This window comes from Onychomys torridus, chromosome 12, assembly GCF_903995425.1.
Source record: "Onychomys torridus chromosome 12, mOncTor1.1, whole genome shotgun sequence".
NCBI lineage: Eukaryota > Metazoa > Chordata > Mammalia > Rodentia > Cricetidae > Onychomys > Onychomys torridus.
Window position 1 is genome coordinate 16,636,854 of NC_050454.1, and position 20,669 is coordinate 16,657,522.

General features: G+C 44.7%; 1 protein-coding gene and 1 long non-coding RNA gene across 2 annotated transcripts in view; one reads left to right on the top strand and one right to left on the bottom strand.

Moving 5' to 3' along the window:
* Positions 1-5,985, top strand: part of LOC118594182 — a 28,991-nt gene extending 23,006 nt beyond the window's left edge. The window contains exon 3 of the long non-coding RNA XR_004946329.1: positions 5,617-5,985. This is a non-coding gene — a long non-coding RNA (uncharacterized LOC118594182). The remainder of the gene's footprint in view (positions 1-5,616) is intronic.
* The window catches only part of Casr (calcium sensing receptor), a 70,835-nt gene that overhangs the window by 20,630 nt on the left and 29,536 nt on the right, over positions 1-20,669 (bottom strand). Inside the window, exons 2-3 of the mRNA XM_036204028.1 lie at positions 6,863-7,292; positions 3,606-3,912 (exon numbers count right to left, since the gene is read on the bottom strand). Coding sequence (XP_036059921.1) covers positions 3,606-3,912; positions 6,863-7,047 — 492 coding nt within the window. The 5' untranslated portion in view covers positions 7,048-7,292. The remainder of the gene's footprint in view (positions 1-3,605; positions 3,913-6,862; positions 7,293-20,669) is intronic.

A 20,669-nucleotide genomic window follows, 5' to 3' on the forward strand; every position in this document is an offset into this window, starting at 1 on the left:
CTGAGAAGACATGTCATTGATGGGCTCCACGCTGCACTGTAGGCAGGTCTGTATTTGTTTGTGGGTGTCCATCAAGGAAAGAAATTCTGTGATGTTCAGAGATCACTGCTTGGAAAGAGCTTAGATACCATTAGGTAGGACAGAGCTCTGTAACCTTTTAGAAAAATATTGTGGTTGAGCTGGGTGGTGGTGGTCTTTAATCCCAGCACTCTGGGAGGCAGAGGCAGATGAATGTCTGTGAGTTCGAGGCCAGCCTGGGCCAGCCTGGTCTGTAGAGTGAGTTCCAGGACAGTCAGAGCTGTTGTGCAGAGAATCACTGTCTCAGAAAAAAAAAAAAAAAAGAAGAAGAAGATTGTCAATGAAGAGCTGGCTAACCATGAGTCTCTTCTCCCCAGGCCACAGTCCCTGCCTCAAAGATGCTGAGGATCAACACCTCTGCTTGGGCCCCTATGAGCACCCTGGGTGTCATCGCAGCCCACCAGCTAGGGAGTCCTGAGTTATTAGAGCATTTCTTCTGATGAACAGGGCAGCTGTCCCCTTCACAGAGTCCTTCTGGGAAGTGAAGTAGCATTTGACTGGGTTTGTTCACTAGTTTCCTACAGCATGCTCAAGCTTCTCCGGAAAACAGGTGGAAGAGACCCACAGGAACACTTTTCAGATACTTCTTACTAACTAGCTTTGTTTGGGCAATGTTTTAAAATAAACATTTCCAGTAGGCTTCTTTTCATCGATTAAGAGTCTATATATGAAAAATGTCAAAGATACTGGCCTAGGAAAGACTCAACCAAATTTGCCAAAGGCAAGTATAGCTTCTCTGGCAGGGTTTTGATCTTAGGAGCTGTAATATGAAACTGACAACTTTTTAAATCCGAATAATCCCCTCCTGCTCCCGCAAAGTTTCAGGATCTAGGTCACTAGAGGGAATGGTTTGTATACATGTTATTAGTTTTTGAGAGCCTCTTTGGAGGTTCTAGGCCGGGAGCACAGCTACTTGTATACATAACCCCCACCCCTGACTGACTGGTCCTCCTCTACTCAGGGAGGGTCCTCCTTGACCATGTGAACAGCTTCAGGAAGAATGTATATGGAGTGGAGAGGGAGGAAGGGGACATCTGCCTAGCCAGCCCGATCAGCTGATTCAACCCTGGTGATCAATCGGGTGACAGATGTCCTAGTCAGATCACCATCACACCCACGTTATTAATTTTTGAAAGCTTTGTAGATCTAAACAACTGGCTTCAGAGTTAGGGTTTTGCAAGGACAAAATTTACCATCTCTAATATCTGCCCCTCATTGGTCATTTCTTTATTTTCTTTTGAAAAAAATGGAACAAAAATATTCATAAAGGGATACAAATTAAAACCCAAACTATCTCTCATGGAAATATTCTCTTAATGTATTTAATATAATTTTGACCACATATAAAGTCAAATAAATGCCACTCAATGTCCTTCCTTCAAAGAAAAGGCCTTAAAAACACATCCAACTTTTCTTGACAGAGGGGAAAACCACGTGGATAATTCAGTGACCTGTTCTGACCAGTTTCTTCCAGCAGGTCTTTTTTGTTACAGCCTCTTGATGGCATGACCGACGTAAGTAACAGTGCCGGGCATGTGGCCCTACCACAGAGCACCGCTTCCTTGCTCTGCAATGTCACTCTCTGGGGAAGAATCAAAGTTCCAGATAGGCTGTATCCTAGCCTCTTTAACCATGATGTCTGCGGGATGGACGCAGGCAGAGGGATTTTTTTTTAAAGCTCCCTGAGTGATTTTAACTTGAAGCTGCAGCAAAGAACTCCTGATGAAGATGAACACAATAATTTGACTGATAATCACTATGGGATTTGTTGTTGTTGTTTTGAGACAGAGTATCACTCTGTAGGTAGCACTGGAACTCACTACGTAGAGCCAGCTGGTCTCAAACTCACAGTGTGTGCGTCACTACCCGCAGCCCACTGCAGTCTTCCTACCCCTCCATCATTCATACCCTTGTCTTTCGTTCCAGCCATGCAGAAATGAAGCTCTACCCTTCTCATCTTTCCTTTCCTTCTCTCTCTCTCTCTCTCTCTCTCTCTCTCTCTCTCTCTCTCTCTCTCTCTCTCTCTCTCTCTCTCTCTCTCTCTCTCTCTCTCTTATCTGTTGCCATTTCCATCTTCTACCACTTGGCTATGGGATAACAACTTATGATCCTGGTGCATTTGAAATAATGCTGCACATATTTAAACATGCCCAGCATGTCTGGTGGGGACCGGGTAAAGGCATTTTGGTACAAAAATGGCAAAGGCAAGGCTTTTGTATGGGGAACTACTTTACTTCCTGAAAGTAAGGGTTCCCTCCACAATGACAAGAATGCCTGTGTTGTTCCATGTCTGCAAAAGGGTTGAGGCTGTCAGCAAAGAAGCTGACCCCCTTTGCAAGAAGAGAAATGGGAATTTATTCATATGAATTTAATATTGAATTTCAAATATTAAACACCAAAAAAAAAATCCAAGTCTGATCTTTAATTTAATTTTCAATTGAATGCTATACCACAACCAAGCTGAAGCTCTTTTCTTATCCATGGACATTTAAGCTTCTTGCAATTCTTACCACAATAAAGTGATGTAATAGATCTGTAGTTATTAATTCCAAGAAAGGTTGGCTTAATGGGCCATAGCGCTAAAGGGGAAAATCAGGTAATAAAGTGGCATGTAGAGCTGGCTGTCATTTGGTATGGTAGAGGAGGAATACAACTTTGAATCAATGCTTATAAAATAATTGCTTTGGTGAATGATTGGTATTTGAAAAGGCACCTACCTCCTACCCAGGCTGAGTTCCTGCAGGATGGAGACTGTTTGTTCATATACACTCTGTAAATATTTGTTGGGGGAATTAGAGTATGCTCCATTTCAGAATGTGTGGGACAGTGATTACACTTGTGTTTTATGGGGAAACATGCTTTATTTCCCTCTGAGCTAAAGTTGACGATAGGGAAGAAGAAACATCGAGGGAACAGAATTAGGGGCGGATATTTTTGGTTTGAACAGTGAGACTCACATCATAGGTCCTTACTCTTTTTGGTAAAAATAGAACTTCAATTTCTAAAGGAATGAACTGGGGAAATAACAGTGGGAAAAAAAGATCAAGTTGTATACATGCAAGTTATATTTAGAAGAGTACTGGAGGAGCAGAGAAGGTCTCAGTGACTTCTGGCGCCATGTTACACTGCTGTGACTACCTTTGTGCCCGGGGAAAGCCAGAGAGGACATTGCTAACACATGACCCTCCAAACCTGCTTCTCCTCCCCTCTGCTTCTGGTGCCCAGCTACAGAGATGCCAGTTGGACTGGAAGGATGGCTCAGTGGTTAAATGGTTGTACTGTTCTTTGAGAGAACCTTAGTTTGATTCCCAGCACCTATGTTGGGTGGCTGACAACCACCTGAAACTCCAGTTCCAGGAGATCTGATGCCTCTGGTCTCTGAAGGCACTGGCATGCATGCTCATACCTTCACACATGCACAGACACTTGTGAGCATGCATGCACGCCCGTGCATGCACACACGCACACATACACATACACACTTAAAAATAATAAAAAATATGTCTTAGAAAGGAAGGCGTCAGTACCTGGGGGATGTAGAAGAGCCCCAGCAGGTTGGCTACTGCCGTGGAGACACCCGAGCCAGTTGCTCCCACCACTGCAATAGTCGAAGGGATGTGTTCTGAGCAGTTGCAGAACTCATCCAGGTTCAAAGAGTCGATTTTGTTCTGGGCAACAAAGCTCAGGGTGGCTTCCAAGGCCTTGGAGACGGTGTTGCAGGTGTCGAATATCCTGTAGCCCAGAGTCATGTTGGGAAGAAGGGCGGGGCTGCTGTTTATCTCCTCTATGGCAAATATCATGGCTTGTAACCATCGAAATCCACGGAAGTTATACCTGGAAGACACAGAAGTAAGTAGTGGGAGACCCTCATCAGCTCTTAGCACGAGCGCTGCCTGACTGTGCTTGAATTACCCTGCAGTGTTGTGATGTGCCTTTGAGGGTCAGGATCCTCTGTGTAAAAACAGAAGATGACATTTTCCAATTAGGCTGGCTTTAAAGGTGTCACAAGATAGGCAAATTTCCCAGCAAGTGTGTCCCTTTGAATTAGGGGATAATGACAGAAAGGACTATTGTGATGCTTAATTGAATAATTTTTAGCTGCAATCTCTAGCATAAAATTGGCGGTAGCTGGCTGAAGGGTTTTAGTGAAGGGAAGGCGTGTCTGGGTGTGGTGGTGCAGGCAGGCCTATGTGAGTGGCAGCATGTGGCAGGTTAGAGCAGAAAGGTCATGAGTTTCAGGCTATATAGCAAGTCTTTGCCTTAAAAAAAAAAAAAGTCACCAGGAGGCTGTAAAAAGATCAGGATATTAGCCTAAAAACAAGCCCATGTTTGCAGACTTGTCACAGATTTAGACTGTGACATTCCTGGAGACTAACGTAGGAAAGGAATCAACTCTTTGTAGATAAATAAGTGTTTAAAGACCACATACAGATGGGGTATGAGACACCTTAAGAACCGAATGCTTATCGGGCAGAGGTAACACAAAGCCTTCAATCCCAACACTCTGGAGGCAGAGATAGGTGGATCTCTGTGAGTTTGAGGCCAGCCTGGTCTACAAAGTGAGTTCTAGGACAGCCAGGATAGTTGCACAGAGAAACCCTGTCTTGAAAACAAAACAAAAAACAAACCAAACCAAACAAAAAACAAAACAAAAGAATTGTATGCTTTGGGCTAACTTATAATTCCTATTTTAAAAAAAGATAATTACTGCTTTTTAAAGAAAATTATTTTAAATAAAAATCAAATAAGTCAACAAAGAAATGGTGCCAGTTTTCCTTCTCCCAGGCTTGGGAGGGTCAAGGATGAATAAATGTGGTGCCTCAGTGAATGGGGGTCCAGTGGAAAAACCATTACATGGGGCAGGCTCCTCCTTTGTGTATGGGCCCACGACTCAAACTCAGCGACAGGAGGAGAGATCTGACTCACTGTATTCCACCAGATGGTCAGATGGTTGTGGTTCCAGAGTTCTTGGTCTAACCCTGAATGTGAAATTTGCCTGGTCACTTCACGTTTCTTTTGTTATTTAATTACTTTTTTCACACTTGTAAGATTATTAGGAGATACGGTGGTGGCGCACACCTGGATCTCTGTGAGTTTAAGGCCAGCCTGGGCTACCAAGTGAGTTCCAGGAAAGGCACAAAGCTACACAGAGAAACCCTGTCTCGAAAAAACAAAAACAAAAAACAAAAAACAAAAAATTATTTTTAAAATGTAACTAAGTTGGTTTTTTTTTTTTTTTTTTTTGTTGTTGTTGTTTTTGAATAAGACCATTGCTATTCTGATTTCGCTGTCTTTAATACATTTCCAGGGCAAGCCCATTGTTTGTTTTGACGTCTGTTCCATAAGAAACAACTCAGACAGTGTTTGTCCATGTGGGTCATATGAAGGATACAGTCAATATTAATACCATTTTGCACTTATTTTTTTTTTTTTCCATATTCATGAGAAAAAATGTGAAAACGTCACTGGCTGTCCTGACGGCATGAACAGAAATCCACTTTTGTTGGGATAACGTGGATCTTTCACTTCATTTTCCAGGAAGCTCAAGGTGAAATGCTGGTCCCTTCTCGAAGCCACAAGATGCGGAGGGAAAGTGCTGCTCTCTGAGGAGCTGAGTGAGCTCATGGCCTCTGAGGTGTCTCCCAGCTAATCGAGGTGACACTGTGGCAATCACATCCTACTACAGAGCTGTGGCTGGAAGCCACATTCTAAAGGGTCACAGTCAAGGAAAGAGCAACAGATGGGGGACAGAGCAGTGAGGGCCTGAAAGAAATCACGTGTAAGAGGAGCTGACTGGAAAATGGAGACTATGGACTTGGAGCAGAAAAGATTTAGGCGGACATATTAGCTGCCTTCAGATGTTTTGGGAGGCCTCAAGATACCTAACAACCTGTGATGTCCCAACTATGCCAGGTACGTTCTCTGTGCGTGACAGGGTCAAAGGTGGGTAGTGTGGGCAAGAGGATAGAGGAAGGAGGCTCTGCTTTTTATGAGAAAGATGTTTTAAAGGAAAAAGTTTCAAAATGCAGCAGGCTGTATTTGGAAAGTGCCTGCTTGAGTCTCAGTGGCTACACCGTTTCTCTCTTAACTAAATTCCTGTATCAAAGGCGAACAGCAGAAAAAGGTGAAGCAGCCTATATTTTAGGGATCACTGGAGCATTTGGGTCCACTGGAGCATCTGGGTCCAAGGGAAACTTACCATGAAAGTTTACCAGAGCGAAACCGGACTTCCTTCTATACAGTTTTAATCACTCAATTGATGAATGGATACGTTAATTCATTGTGCAGTGTTGAGGACAGAATTCAAGTGCATTGTAGAAAAGGCTGTACCACTAGGTGAAATCCCCAGCCCTTGTTATCTTTTTTATTTGCCTGTGTTTTTGAAACAGGGTCCTGCTACTGAGCCGGGGTCCTGCTATGTAACCTGGAACTCTCAATCCTCCAGCTTCATTGCTGGCATTGCAGTATGTACCACCCTGCTCAGCTCTTTCTTAGTCTTGCATTGAGCATCATGCTGCCAGATGCTGTCACTAGGTGGACAAGGATGCTCTCTGGCCACCAAATGATTGGCCCTAGGCAGGCCTGGTGTTTTCTATGGATACCCTTGGCATTTTATTTTTTTGGAGAAAGATGTCTTTACAGAAAGAAAAGGGAGGATGATAACCTCCGCATGATAACCCATTGTTTTCCAAGCGAGAAAAGGTTTTTAATGTTCCTTTGTGTCTGGTGCAGCTTTTCTCCGTCCACCCAGAGATGGACAGACCCCCAGTGCAGCCTGCCTTACCTAATGCACTCCACGGACTCTGGTCTTGACTTCAGATCTTGATCTTTGGCTGCTACTCCAAAATGGATAGGAAAGAGACCCCCAAGGATAATGTCCCCCTTCTTTTGGGCTCGCTGGTCGGGCCCATAGGCAGAGGAGTGCCAGGCGAGTACCAAGAGGGCCAGACAGCAGCTATAAGATGCCATGGCTCTGCCTTCTCCCTAGGGGGCAGCCAAAGGTGCTAGTGGTCTGGGGGCACGAGAACTCTCCCCCACCCCCTGGTGCAGTTCACGCCTTCTGGTGGCGACACATGTCTACAGAGTGGTTAATGACAGAATAGAAGTGGTTGCATTTGTCTGTCCATTTCTGCCTTCTCCATTGCAGAAGTGTAGGGTGGTTGGTCCTCCAGTTCTGAGAAGCGACATCATGTAGAGGCTGCCCCAGATGCTTCCTAAAAAGAGAGAGAGAGAGAGAGAGAGAGAGAGAGAGAGAGAGAGAGAGAGAGAGAGAGAGAAAATGGTTTCAGGTAACCCTACATTCCATCTTAGTACCATGACAGAGGTAGCTCAGAATTTCTATGGCTTAGAATCACAGTTTTACTGAACTGTGTGTGAGACACAGAAAATTTCAGTCTCCCACATTGCAGAAGGACGGTATCCAGTGCTGAGAGGCCATGTTCTAAAGAGGCCACCCATAAACGCGGCCGGCTCTGCAGCCGCTGACCGTAAAGCACTCATCCTTCTGCATAAAGGATGCATGGAAATGTCCCCGAAGTAGCAGCAGCTCCTTCAGTTCAAAATACCAATGACACTTTATTCCCTGTTGTTCCTGTAAAAACAGAGAACAAGTTCCATTTGCGTTTAACTCTGACTCCAGATCAAGCAAAACTGTCAGAAAAGGTCACTCATTCCTCATTTCTTTTGGTAGCCTCTCCCCTTCTAGTTAAGATTTCTGCCCACAGTTTGTAATGTAGCAGTTTACAAGGCTTTTAAGAACAGTTCGTATGAAACACAGCCTCTTACATGGTGGGTTGTAACATAGCGGGTCATGTAATTAAATGTGGGAGAACCTGGAAATTTTGACAAGGGCCAGCAAGATGGCTCAGTGAGTAAAAGTACTTGCTACACAAGCTGATGACCTAAGGATCTGAGTTCAATTCCTGAAAGCGGAGAATAATGGACTCTTAAATGTTGTCCTTTGATCTTAACATGTGCAGTGGCAAACAGACCCTCCCTCTAAACCCTGAGTTCAATTTTAAAAGGAAAACAAATTTTGGCAATAGTAAAGATTTTATGAAGAAGCATTGGCCAGAAATTAATTCCAAATCAAATGCATGATGGATCTGAGGTGCTTCTGGTAGCACCTGCCCAGGTTACATCATGTGGCTTCACCCCAGCCTTGGTCCTGAACACACAAGTACTTTGGTGCTAGCATGCCATCACACTAGGTGACACTCTAATGCTCCCAGGAAGGCCTCCTTTTAAGGTGATTATGTGTATGAGATGCAGTGTTTTATTAAACATCCCAAGTTTTCTGCTCTTAAACATAAGGGTTCAGTAGAGGAAAACAGACGTATTTAATATGTTCCCATTGCCGTTCCTCGGCATGTATCCAATCACTGTATCTTCAGATTGTATTGTGTCAGAAGGTTTGGTTTGGAAACATTGCTATTTGAGTTGCTGACTTGAATGTCTTAAAAACAAACAAACATTTAACATATTTTGGTGTGGGGTTGGGACAAATTTTCAACAATTTCTGAAATGGTCCTGAGCAGACTTCTGCCATTTTGTAGCACATATTTCTATGAAGCGGCATGCTCAGCATTGATGATTATAAATCAAGTATCAAAGAACACTGAAGAACACTGAAGATGAGGCATCGTTTTTAGCTGAGATTTAATTTTTTATGTAATTTTTTTTTTTTAAATACAGGATCTCTCTATAGGCCTCGTTGGCCTGGAGCTCTTTATGTAGATCAGGCTGGCCTCAAACTCACAGAGACCCTCCTGCCTCTGCCTCCCTAGAGGTAGGATCAAAGGTATGCACTACCATGCCTGGCTCCCAGTTAGCCTTAATTGCCAACTTGACATAGCCTAGAGATATTTGAGAAGAGTCTTGATTTAGAAATTGCCCATATAAGATCCTCTGTGGGCATATCTATGCGGGATTGTCTTGATTAGGAGTCAGTGCAGGAGGGCCCCGCCCACTGCGATGGATATGCATAGGTAGGTGGTCCTGGGCTGTAGAGGAAAGCTAGCTAATATGACCCTGTCAGGGAGCCGTAGGCAGCACTCATCCCAAGTTTTCTGCTCTGTTCATGTTTCTGCTCCAGGTTCCTGGCTTGAGGTCCTGCCTTGACCTCCCTCAGTGATGAACTTTGATCTTCAAGTGTAAGATGAAATAAACCCTTTCTTCTACTACTTTTTTTTTTTTTTTTAATTCTCTTTTGTTGAGGCATGGTTTCTCTATGTAGCTGTCCTAGAACTTGCTCTGGAGACCAGGCTGGCATCAAACACAGAGATCCTCCTGCCTCTGCCTCAAGTGTGGGTATTAAAGCCGTGTTTTGTTTTGTTTTGTTTTTTTTTGCTTGTTTTTCTCACAGTAACGGGATGAAACTAGAACATTAAATAACGGCTTTAGATACCTTTATTTCTGATTTATTATCAGTAAAGATTTTATTTGTGTGACTATTTTATATGTCCATATACCTAAAGCTATATTAATTTTTTTTTTTTCAGGAAAAAGCGGGGACACGTGAAAAGGTATGAGAAGCCCTGTGGTAAAGGATTCGGGTTCATTGTAGATCAGTCACAGATTCTGAGGAAGCCTTTCTTCTGTATCCTGATCAGCCTGCTGAGAACCCTGTGCTGTGCCCATCCCAGCAGATCCCTCCTGTGGGGGTCAAATACCGGCTGCTTTTTGATGTTGGCTCAATATATCAATACAGTCTTTTCTTAAGTTCAAGGCCAAGGACTGTACTGTCAACTGGACATCTTCATCCAGATTTCCCTCCCAATTTGCTTCATCTTAGCATGCCCTAAACTCCCCTCCCCCCAAAATTGCTTGTTTTATATTACAGAAAATTATTTCCTACCCACCAAGAAACAAGGTGAGGACTCATTCTTGTTTCCTGGCCCACCCATGATCACCCTTCACACAGGACCATGGTGAACACTTCTTCCTAAATCCCCCCAGAATCCACCTAATTCTTCCATCTTCCCCCAAATTGGAAACTCACCAACTTTCCAAGGGCATCTAAAGTCAATTTTTCTTTTAACCCGAATTTATACATTTTGTTCCTAACTTGCCTTTCCAGTGTGAGGGAGTTTTTTTTTTTTTTTAATTGTTATTTAACTTTTGAAACAGGTCTTGTTAGAACTCTCTATGTAGCCCAGGCTGTCCTCAAACTTGAGATTCCCCTGCCTCAGCCTCAAGGCTTATGGGCCTGTCCCACCATACTTGGATTCTAGCTTCAGCTTTATCACTCTGCAATGCACCTTTGCAAGCCTTGCTCGGCTGTGTGGAGGGGGTTCTCCACCCCCCCGATTCTGCTTCCCTTGCTTTGCTGCATGGAGGTGCATGTGACAGCTGAGGTCCCCCTGGAACCCAGAGCCACACTCTAGGAAATGATGGCTTGCAGGTTAAGACTCTCATGGAGCAGAACCTCATGTGGCAGAGAAACACATTTCTGACTTGCTGAAGGCACCGTTTTTCTGTAGTTTTTCTAACCTATTATTCCTAACAAGTACCCATCCTGGTCACATGCTCATTTGTTCTCTTTACACTGAGTTTATTCCATTTAAATCACATCAGTCCTGTTTGCCTTCCTCCGAAACAGCATCACACACAAAGCCAATGCTAATATTTGTTTTTGTTTTTTTTTTCTAACTGGCAGACACATATTGGAAGCAGCTGGTTCCGTGGTTTAGAAGGTCCTCACCATCAGGAGGATATCAGGAAGGATGTTTCAGGATGGACAGGTGATTTCTCATTGAGTTCCTTACTCAATAGATGTGGGAGGGAGATGTGAGCAGACTGGGCTGTGGGGTTTCTAGGTGGGTGATTATTTACTCAAGGAACACTTTTTTGGAACATTTTTGGGTTCTCCTTGTGTTAGATACCACGGCATGCAAGACACTAGAGAAAGAAATGTGAAATTCTTACCTTCAAGGTACTCATGGTTTAAAGGGAGACAGAAAATGCATTATAATCACAACAGTGCAATTATTATAATGAAGCAAGAACTAAGGCCAGAGTCAGCACAGACCAAGTGATGTTTTCAGGTGGTAGCTTTGGGAATGAATTGAGTCACGGTTTTGAATGACGCCCAGTATATTGGGGACAGGGCCTGTCTTTTTCTCCTTGTTGTAGTCGACCACAAAGTATCACCAAGTACCACATCTGAGATTTAGTGGATGGTACACAAATATTTGCTAAGTGAGCGGCTACAGTGTGGCCGGGACAGACCAGGTCTGACTGGGCAGCTTGCACACAGAATAGGGAAAGCAGCCACCCAACATGACTTAAGGGCTCTTGGGAGCAGGACTTCTTCGTGATCTCAGTTGCGTCTACAGCATTGAACAGGGGACCTGAAGCTGAATGGATACTTAAAAAAATAACTATTGAACTTGCCTTTGTGTGAAAAAAATAGGAGGTCCTTGGCTCATCTAAGGTCCACAGTCCAGATCAAGTGACTGAGGATAAAGAAAGGCTGTCACTAACATTCAACTTTCAGTTTTCACCAAAGTAAAACAAGCCCTCTCTTACTTCCCTTTGGTTTCAACATTTCTGGAAGCCAGGTAATTAATTCTCCAGCCAAATGATTCTGTCCACCAGAGAAAACCCAGGCACAGATCTTCTGAATGCAAAACATCTACATACAGTTAAGGCACGGCATGCTCAAAAACTAGAATTTCTTAATTTCGGGGTTTTAGAAATAAAATTTCTAGATTGTCTATGAAAGAATATGGAGGAAAAAAATGTTTACAAAGCTGAACTGATTTCCAATGGATGTCACCTGTCTTTAGAGGCGGAGCACCCGGATTTCTCCCTGGATATTGTAAGCTTTGTTCTCTGTCACATGGACTGTGGAGCACAACCAGTGAGGTGTGAGCTACCGTTGTGGGAAGGATAGATGTATGCATTAGTGAGCATGAACAGCGAAAAATAACTTTGGGAGTTCAAATAACGATCAGCAAACTTGTGTACCTGGCTCTGGTTACAGCTTTCCTAACTCTTGCGGAAGACCGTCTATGGTAAGGGCTTCTATACACACTTGTTGCCTAAGAATTAGGAAGGGACCTCCTATCTGCCGTCATCAGTGTGACCATCCCCCATCAGCCATGACTGTCCCCAGTCCTAGGTCAGTCTTCATTTCTTCTGTTTCAAGTCCAGACATCTCTTGGTTTACAATGGGGTCTTTTTCAGCGCTGTAGGGAGCACAAACAACCAGGTCACACTCTGCCGCCTCCAGCTGGCCAGCTGCACAAGTTTTGACCCCTCCCCCCCACACCCCGCCTTTGCGCCCAATCTCCCTGACAACAGGTGTGACTTTTGAAGAGGTTATGCCTCATTTAGCCCTGGTAATGGCTTAATTGAGTTGGAAAAATGCAAGGACAGGAGCATGATTAAAAACCAGCTGAGCTGGGTTCCTGTTAGTCACTGGGAAACCCTACAGGAAGGGAGGGGGGCGAATGAACAGGAGTTGGGAGGAGCAGTCTAGGACATGGATCATCATAGAGAGAAACCAGATGAAGCAAATGAAGGAGAGCAGCAGGTGAGGGTGATGATGTTCATCGACTCTGCCTTTGGAGACTCCTGACAGGCAGTCCTGGCTCTGCCTGCAAGGTGGAGGCTGCTTGTATGACTGTTAGGTGCACATCTGCATGCTGCATGCCCAAAACACAAGTGTTGTAGGAAAAGCTCATGATGCTGTCAAGAAAACAGTATGTATATATTTCAATGGAAGCTGCGAGGTGTCTAAGTTCAAGGCTAAAACATGACCAGGACTCTCTGCTCCTGAATTTTAAGAGTAGAACATATTACGGGGGTTTCTGGCACGGACTCTGCAGATAGCCGGTCCCTAGATAGAACTGGGTGAGTTACTGTAACATGTCTTAAAAATGCCGGTTTGAGTCTTAGAAGATTAAGCTTCTCTCAGTTACAGGGTCAAATCTACTCACTTTTGTTTTAATTGGACTGCAGGTATACCACTGGATCAAGCATAATACTCGGTTGGTAATCCCTGCCTCCCATTTGTATTTCTTTGTTATTTTTATGATGAATCTACTGCCCTGGACAAAGAGTTCTGTTTCTTCCCCACTAGGAGGCCACGAATCATGAACCATAGAGTCACCACGTTGTGTTTCCCTTCCATCCCATGCCATATAAACATATTAAAAAACCCTTTAAAAATTCTAAGAAGAGTTTATTACACCAAGGGTGATTAGACCATGCTGATGGAATTCTGAACTTCGATTGTTTCTTGTGAAATTAAGAGAAATAAACATCTATTACTTTCTATGGGCTGCTGGGGCTTGCTTTTCTCTGCTAACCCTATTGTGTTTGCTAGGGTTTCTATTGCTGTGAAGAGACACCATGACCACGGCAACTCTTACAATGGAAAACATTCAACTGGGGTGGCTCAGTGACAGCTTCAGAGATTGAGTCCATTATCATCATGGCAGGGAGCATGGTGACGTGCTGACAGACATGGTATGGAGATGGAGCTAAGAGTTCTGTATCTTGATCGACAGGCAGCAGAAAGAGACTGAGTCCCACACTGGGTAGAGCTTGCCAAGTATTTGAGACCTCAAGGCCCTCCCCGCAGTGACACAGTTCCTCCAACAAGGCCACACCAACTCCAAGGCCACACCTCCTAATAGCGCTACTCCCTATGGGCCAAGCATTCAAACACATGAGGGGGCCACACCTATTCAAACCACCACACCTATGCTCCACCAGCCTGTATTACTTTTAAAAACAGAAATGATGTACTGTAAAATGTTACTAAGAGAATGCTTATGGGGCTAGAGAGAGGGCTCAGCAGCAAATAAGAACACTCCTCCAGAGGACCTGAGTTTGGTTCCCAGCACCCATGGTAAGTGACTCATGACTACCTGTAACTCTAGCTCCAGTGGATCCAGCACCTTCTCTGGCCTCTGCAGGTACCTGCATGCACATTCTTGCCCATGCACATACATACACGCACACCAAAAATGGCTGAACAAAATGAACACAAATATTAAACTTGAAAGCCAAAGGGTTGTTTTTTTTTTTTTTTTTGCCTAGTTATATGGCACAGCCTTCAGATGTGGTTTTGGTAATCTATGCTTGCGGATTTCGCCTCACATCTCCATTCCATTTTGCCTTATTGCCTATATTTCTCCTTTTATCTTTCACTCTCCCTTGAAGTAAACTTTTATTTGAAATAGGACAGACATCAGACATGGGCACATACCTAAGTGGATTTGTAAACATCTGTGGAGCTGGCTTCAGGCTAAGAGCTAGAACCAGAATCTCTGAGTCTGGTTCAGGTCTCCCCAGTCACGATGCTCCCCGGGGGGACCAGGGCTGACCTCCACCAGCAGACTGGCTTATCCAGCTTTGACCTTCATAAGGATGGAACTGTGTATTCCACCCCCTTGGCCGCACGCACACTCAGCAAACTCTCCAACAGGAAGCTTTCCCCTTAGTTTTAGGTTTCGTTCTTCTGTGTCTGGCTTCTTTGGCTTACTATGTGAGCAAGACTCAACCATGGGGGAATGTGGAACTTGTTTGCTTTTCTTCTCCATTGCGAAACACAGCCCCGTGTCTGTCCGCAGTGAGGCATGGTCTCAGGCTAAGAGGTTCTGAAAGTCAGATGGTTCTGGTTTGCCACTCAATGTGTCTTCTCCCTTTAAAACAGTTTTCCTCCTACTTTATGTTATGTGTATGGGGTTTTTGCCTGCATGTATATCTGCAATGCATGTGTGCCTGATGCCCTCAGAGGTCAGATGAGGATGTCAGGTCTCCCAGAGCAGGCCTTACAGACAGCTGTGAGCTTTCATGTGGGTGTTGGGAATCAAACCCAGGCCTCCTGGAAATGCAGCCGCTCTTTTTAGCAGCTGAGCCATCTCTCCAGCCCTCCCCACTTTCCCAGCCATTATTTTAAAAAGTAGTTTTGAATTTTGAGACTGAGTTTCACTATGTAATTCTCTCTGTAGCCTAGGCTGCCCTTGAATTCAGAAATCTGCCTGCCTCTGCCTCCTGAAGGTGGGATTGAGGCGCCACCTGGCTCTACACTTTATTTTTTAAAAGTTAGCTTACAAAACAACAGGTTTGCATATGGATTTCCAGACATGTTTCCTGGTGGTTGGTTCTCACCTCCCTGACTCCTTTTCGTGCTTTTGGCCCCTCCTTCTTGTTCTATGTCTTCTTCCTTCCCCTTCGTGAGAGCCTCTGATCCCTAGTGTTGTGGGCCCCTTTACCTCCTCCGGTTAGAGGTTCAGCTCTGAAGATGCCGTTTGTCTTTCTGAGCCTGGGTTACCTCGCTTCCTGGAATAACTTCTAACTCCACCCACTTTCCTCCAGATTTCACTTTTATTTGTCTGCCTTCTTTTTATATTGTTGTATTGTTTATATATTTATAAACTGTTTACCTATATCCCCCCCAAAGTACTTGAGCATTTTTATTATTTTAAACTTTTGTAAAAGGATACCATACTGTGTATAATCTTCTGATACTTTTTTTCATTTCAGAAAATTCACTATATGTTTCCACTGCAAGCATGGTTTTGCCTGTGATATATTTCATTATGTGACTAGAGCACAGGGTACTCATTCATGTTTCCTCTAAAGGGCGTTTGAGATCTTTCAATCATCACTTCCATGGAAGACCTCTAAAAAATGTAAGGCATTTGACATATGTAAATGTCACTAACTTTGTGCAGAATTTTAAGGCCTTAAATGACATATTCCTATTTGGGGAAACAGGATCAAAGTCTATTTTATATGTGTATGAAATTATGAAAGAAAATATAAAACATTGTTTGAAAAGTAATATAAAAATCAAGGCTGTTTCTTTGGCTTGGTTATCACTGCAGTGAAAAACAGAAACAAACAGACAAAAACCCCAGAGACAAAATGCTCATTTTTGTAGAGGTAGAATCAAATCAGTTTCCTTGTTTCAGGCCTAGCAACTCAAGGGCCTTTATTTCCAGAAACTTCAATTTATTTCATATTTTTTCTAGAAGTTTCTCTGAATATCCTATAGACCCTCTCTACCTTCTTTCTACCATCTTTTAGGGCATGTTAACAATTATGAGTGGCAGATCTCGGGGCATTCATGTGCCTGCTCTCTATGATGTCACAATGTGGCAGATTGCAGCCCACATCCCAATCCCTACCCGTGAGTCTGTATGCCTTCTTGGGAAGTCCTTTTGGAATCTATGTTGGTGTTTTCATCTCCAAATATACCACACTGCAACTGGTAAAACTGAGTCTGATTTTATTTTTGAGGAACCATGTCTCTTGGTTAAATTAGTTTTGAATATTGTTCCCAGTTTTAAAGGATCATATCTCCCTGCCAGGAAAGAGTCATAGACTTACTAGCTGGCCTCTTCAGATTTTCTCAGGAGTACCTAGAACTACCCTTTAAAACAAACAAACCAAATGGAGAAACCAAATCCTGGAGTACATCCGTGGCCTCCATGACCAGTCTCCATTAATGACGACACTGAGGTGGTCCTCAGGGGTCCCAACTGTGTCTTCCCTAGATAAAGCTGACTTAAAAGCAAATGGAAAAGCATCTTCCTCCCAGCGCTAGGAATTTACCTAGGGCGTAGGCCATGCTGGGAAGCACTCTGCTACTGAGGCATGGCCCCAGCTTAAAGGGCATCCACTTTCAGAAAGCTAATGTTAAGGAGCTGCGGTCACCTGGTTGGGTGCAGGACAGTGAATTTTAGCATGCAGTTCTTGGAGCTGCAGCAGCAAGCACGGAAACTGGTTAGAACTGTGGGTTCTCGGTCCCAAGCAGCCACTGAACTGGGAGGCCCCGAGCTTTAAGAAGCCCTCTGCACGTAACTGATGCACGTTCATGTCTGAGAATCTCAGCTAAATTGTCTCTTATCCATCCGCCCATGGTCATACTCTATAAGAGCCTCCTGAATCCAAGAATACCTTCTTCGTTATTTTGTTTTAAATGAATCTTTTCCTTCCGGCACTGTAATTTCCTAGTGTACTCTGCAAAGCAAAAACTGCACCTTGGAGACGCTAGATTTCCTGCTGGTGTCAACCCACTCTTCAATTTCCCCAAAATCTCTGCCGCACGGCTAGCTGCTCAACCCCGGGAAAGTGCATTCTAGGAAGCCACTCAGAAAAGCAGTCTTCTGAATTTCTGTGAGCTAAGGGAACACAGCCACTGCCCACAGGAGGCAACTTCCACTCGCCCCGCCCCCTCCCCATTGCAGCCACAGCGGAAGGGAAGCTGCCACCGAAGGGAAGGGACTTACCTGTGAGGCTGTCACCCTTCTCCACCCTTTCCCAGAAGTCTCATGAGGTCTACTTGTAACTTGAATCTCATCATTAAGTCCCTTTCTCAGTAATGGGAAATGACTACATCTTTTTTTCCTTTTTTCACAGTTTATCCATTGGTCCCAAATAGGACGGCCTGAGACGCTTAAGCAGACCGTTTTGCAAAGCCCTGTCCATCGCTTCCTGTCCTGTCTGGCCTCCCAGGAGTCCTTCTTAGGGCTGTATCAGGGTTACCTTCTAGCACTCTGCATTCTGTGCGCGCCCGTGTGCTCTGTCTCTCTGCCTTGCCTGCTCCTGGCCTCTGTGAGGCACAGAGGTCCCCGCTGGCCAGCATCGGTGCAGATGACCAGCCTCCCAGAGTCACAAGGTGGCCCTGCTGCTCAGGGGCCTTCTTGAGAACTGTTGCCTTGGATTCTACTCCCCTTTGAAATAAGGTTTGATTTTCCCCTTCTCGCTTCCCTCCATCCTTGTTTTCCTTTCATCTTCCAGAAGTTTCCAAACTGACTTTTAGGTCTTCTCCTAAACTCTCGGTAAGTTGTCGAAAAGTCAAACACACAAAGGTTGGCATGGTCTTTCCTAGTTTTGGGTTATTTTGTGTTGATTTCATCGGACCAGGACTCAATACAGCTCATGGGTGACGTGTTTGTGTAAACAACATTGTCCGTTAAAATACAAGCATGCCATAACGTCTATGATTGTTTTTGTGTTGCACAATAGAGGCGAGTAGTTTACGGCAAAGGCTGACTGGCCCACCAAGTCTAAAATGTTTACAAGTTGGCTCATTGCAGAAAAGTCTGCCGAGGTCTGCATGAAGCTGGGCACAAAACCTCCTTTTGTCCAGCCCTGACAATTAATGACCTGGAGACAGCTGAATTTTTTTGCAACGTAGGAGTCCATTTTACTAGGAGTCTCAAGGGGAGGGATGAGTTTGATGGTCTGGCCATGGTTAGGGATGAAGGTCAACTTTTTCTGCTGGCTGTCATCTGACTCCAGGCACCTGGGACTTGGGTTTGTTTACTATTTGTTGACAAGAACAGAACAGAGTAGGAGCCTGACCTGGGACACACACCTCCCCCACCATTGGAAAGCCTTCCACTAAGAGGGGGAGATCAAGCTGCAGACCTGACGCACCTGCCCCTCGGAGATTGCCCAGAGGGCCAGTTCTATGTATACGGGTTGCCTTCCAGTGAATGACCTAAGGGGATCGTTTGCTTGATGGAGTTTTGGCTGGTAAGCAGAAATGCCACTTCTCAAGCAGCCCAGGCATGACCTAGATCAGGGTGGGGTGGGGGTAGTAGGCACACAAGAGATAAGCTGTGTCTGTCGAGAGAGAGAGGCCGCTCACTCTTGGTTTTAATTCTGCTCTCAGAAAACCTCCCGGAGAAGTTGCTTTCCTGTTTTCTCTTCCTCGTTTTCTTCTTAGTAACACCCTGAGACACAGAGCAGGGTCCTCGTGGTGAGACCATGGGAGAGCCATCAGAGAGGACAGGCCGGAGTCAATGTCCTTTAAGTAGAGGCTGCCGGGACAGGTGGGAACAGGCTAAGGTGAGAGGTGGGACATGAAGAAACACACAGCTTGGCACAGCCAGCCCCATGCTGGCACACTTCCAGCCATGCACTGTACCACTGGCGAGTTTGGATGAATTAGGTTTCTTACTAATGGCAGAAGAGGACAGCTGTGTGGCTGCCGTTCATGAAGAAGATGCTTGAAAGAGCTTGCAGGGGAGTCCAACTCATTGACATGGTGATATGTCCTTGTCATCTACAAATATATTCATAGATATTCTTAGATGCATATGGCCTCTGGGCTGCAGGTTGAACATTCTGATAGAGGCCTGGGCCTTGTGTTGGGTGATTTGTGGGAAGGTTTACAGAAGCTGGCCTTTGCATGCTGTCAGAAGCAATTGTCAATCAATCTTAATCTGTCAAGCAATCTTAATAGCTCTTGTCTTGAAGGAAGGAAGGCTAGAGCGAGGCTGGGGCTGGAACTGTAAAGAATCAGCTGCCGCACACGGGAAACCAGGCTAGGAAAATCATGAATCGTTTCGACTGATTGAATGATGCTAATGTTGCTGTGTGCACTCAGACACGATTGCAGAGGGGCTGGCTCTGTCTTTATCACAGTTGCAGGGTGGCCTTGCTTGACTCTCTGTTCTAGGAGGAGGTCCCGGGTGTTCCACAGGAGAGTACTGAGGCCTCACCAGCAGGCTGCAGGAAGTTGCCAAACCTTCTGTTTGGGCACTGACTGCTTCACTTTCTCTGAAGTCACAGAAATCACAGGATCGTGAAAATCACCGAGTTCAAGGAAATGGAAGTTCAGAGATGTTCCCTGACTTGAAAATGTCACACAGGGTTACAACTGGCAACCCTGAGCACTCACCAGCACGGGCCTGGCTTCCATCAGCACTTACTTCCTGTCTCTCTATTCCAGTCCACACGTCCCTTAGTCTTTAGTATCCCATTAGCTCCAATTCTTCACGGGCCTCCTCACCAGCTTTTTTTTTTTTTTTTTAAATAGTGAGAAAACTTTATTCAGAAGAAAGCAATAGAAAAAGATCAGAATAGAGTACAAGCGAGCAGCGGGCCTCATGAATGAAGACACACGGATGAGGGCCTAATCAAGGTCTGTCTCTTGTTTGGAATGCTCTCTCAGCCCTTGACCCACATCTCCCACTAACAGTTCCTTTTCACCCTTCAGGAAGGGCTCACGATCCACGTTTCCACAAAGCCCTTCCCGACTCTCAGCGCTATGTACCTCTGCCTGGCACTTCTCTTTCAGAGTGGCCTGTCCTTGCCAGGAAGCCAGGATCCTGGTCTGTCTTGTCTATGCTATGTGCTCCAGACTAGCAAATATAATGTAAAAAAAAGAGAGATATGAAAAAACAATGAACACTGCCTCACCCCATGCACAGTAGAAGTTCTATGACCGCCATTCTTGTTCTAGTACAACTTAAAAAAAAAAAAAAAAAAAAAACCAAAAAGATCCTGAAATCTTTTCTTGGGTCTCAGTATAAACTTAGAGTGGAACTCAAAAGGCAAAGTAAAAATGCTGAGGTGTTGCAGGTGGAGGATGAATCTGATGATCCCAAGGCCACGCTTCCTGTGATGGCTATCTGGGTATGCGGGCATGCTGGAAGACCTGGCCACGCCCTGAGCCACACAGGGGATTCAGGGTAGCAGCAGCCCACAGCTGATGTGTTTAAGCCTGTGTTAGAAGAAGACCTGGGATAGGCTGTGCAGATGAATAAGGACGTAAGGATGAGACAGTTCTGATAAGTCATGATTCTATTTTGTGGAATCCAAATGATCTCTGCTAT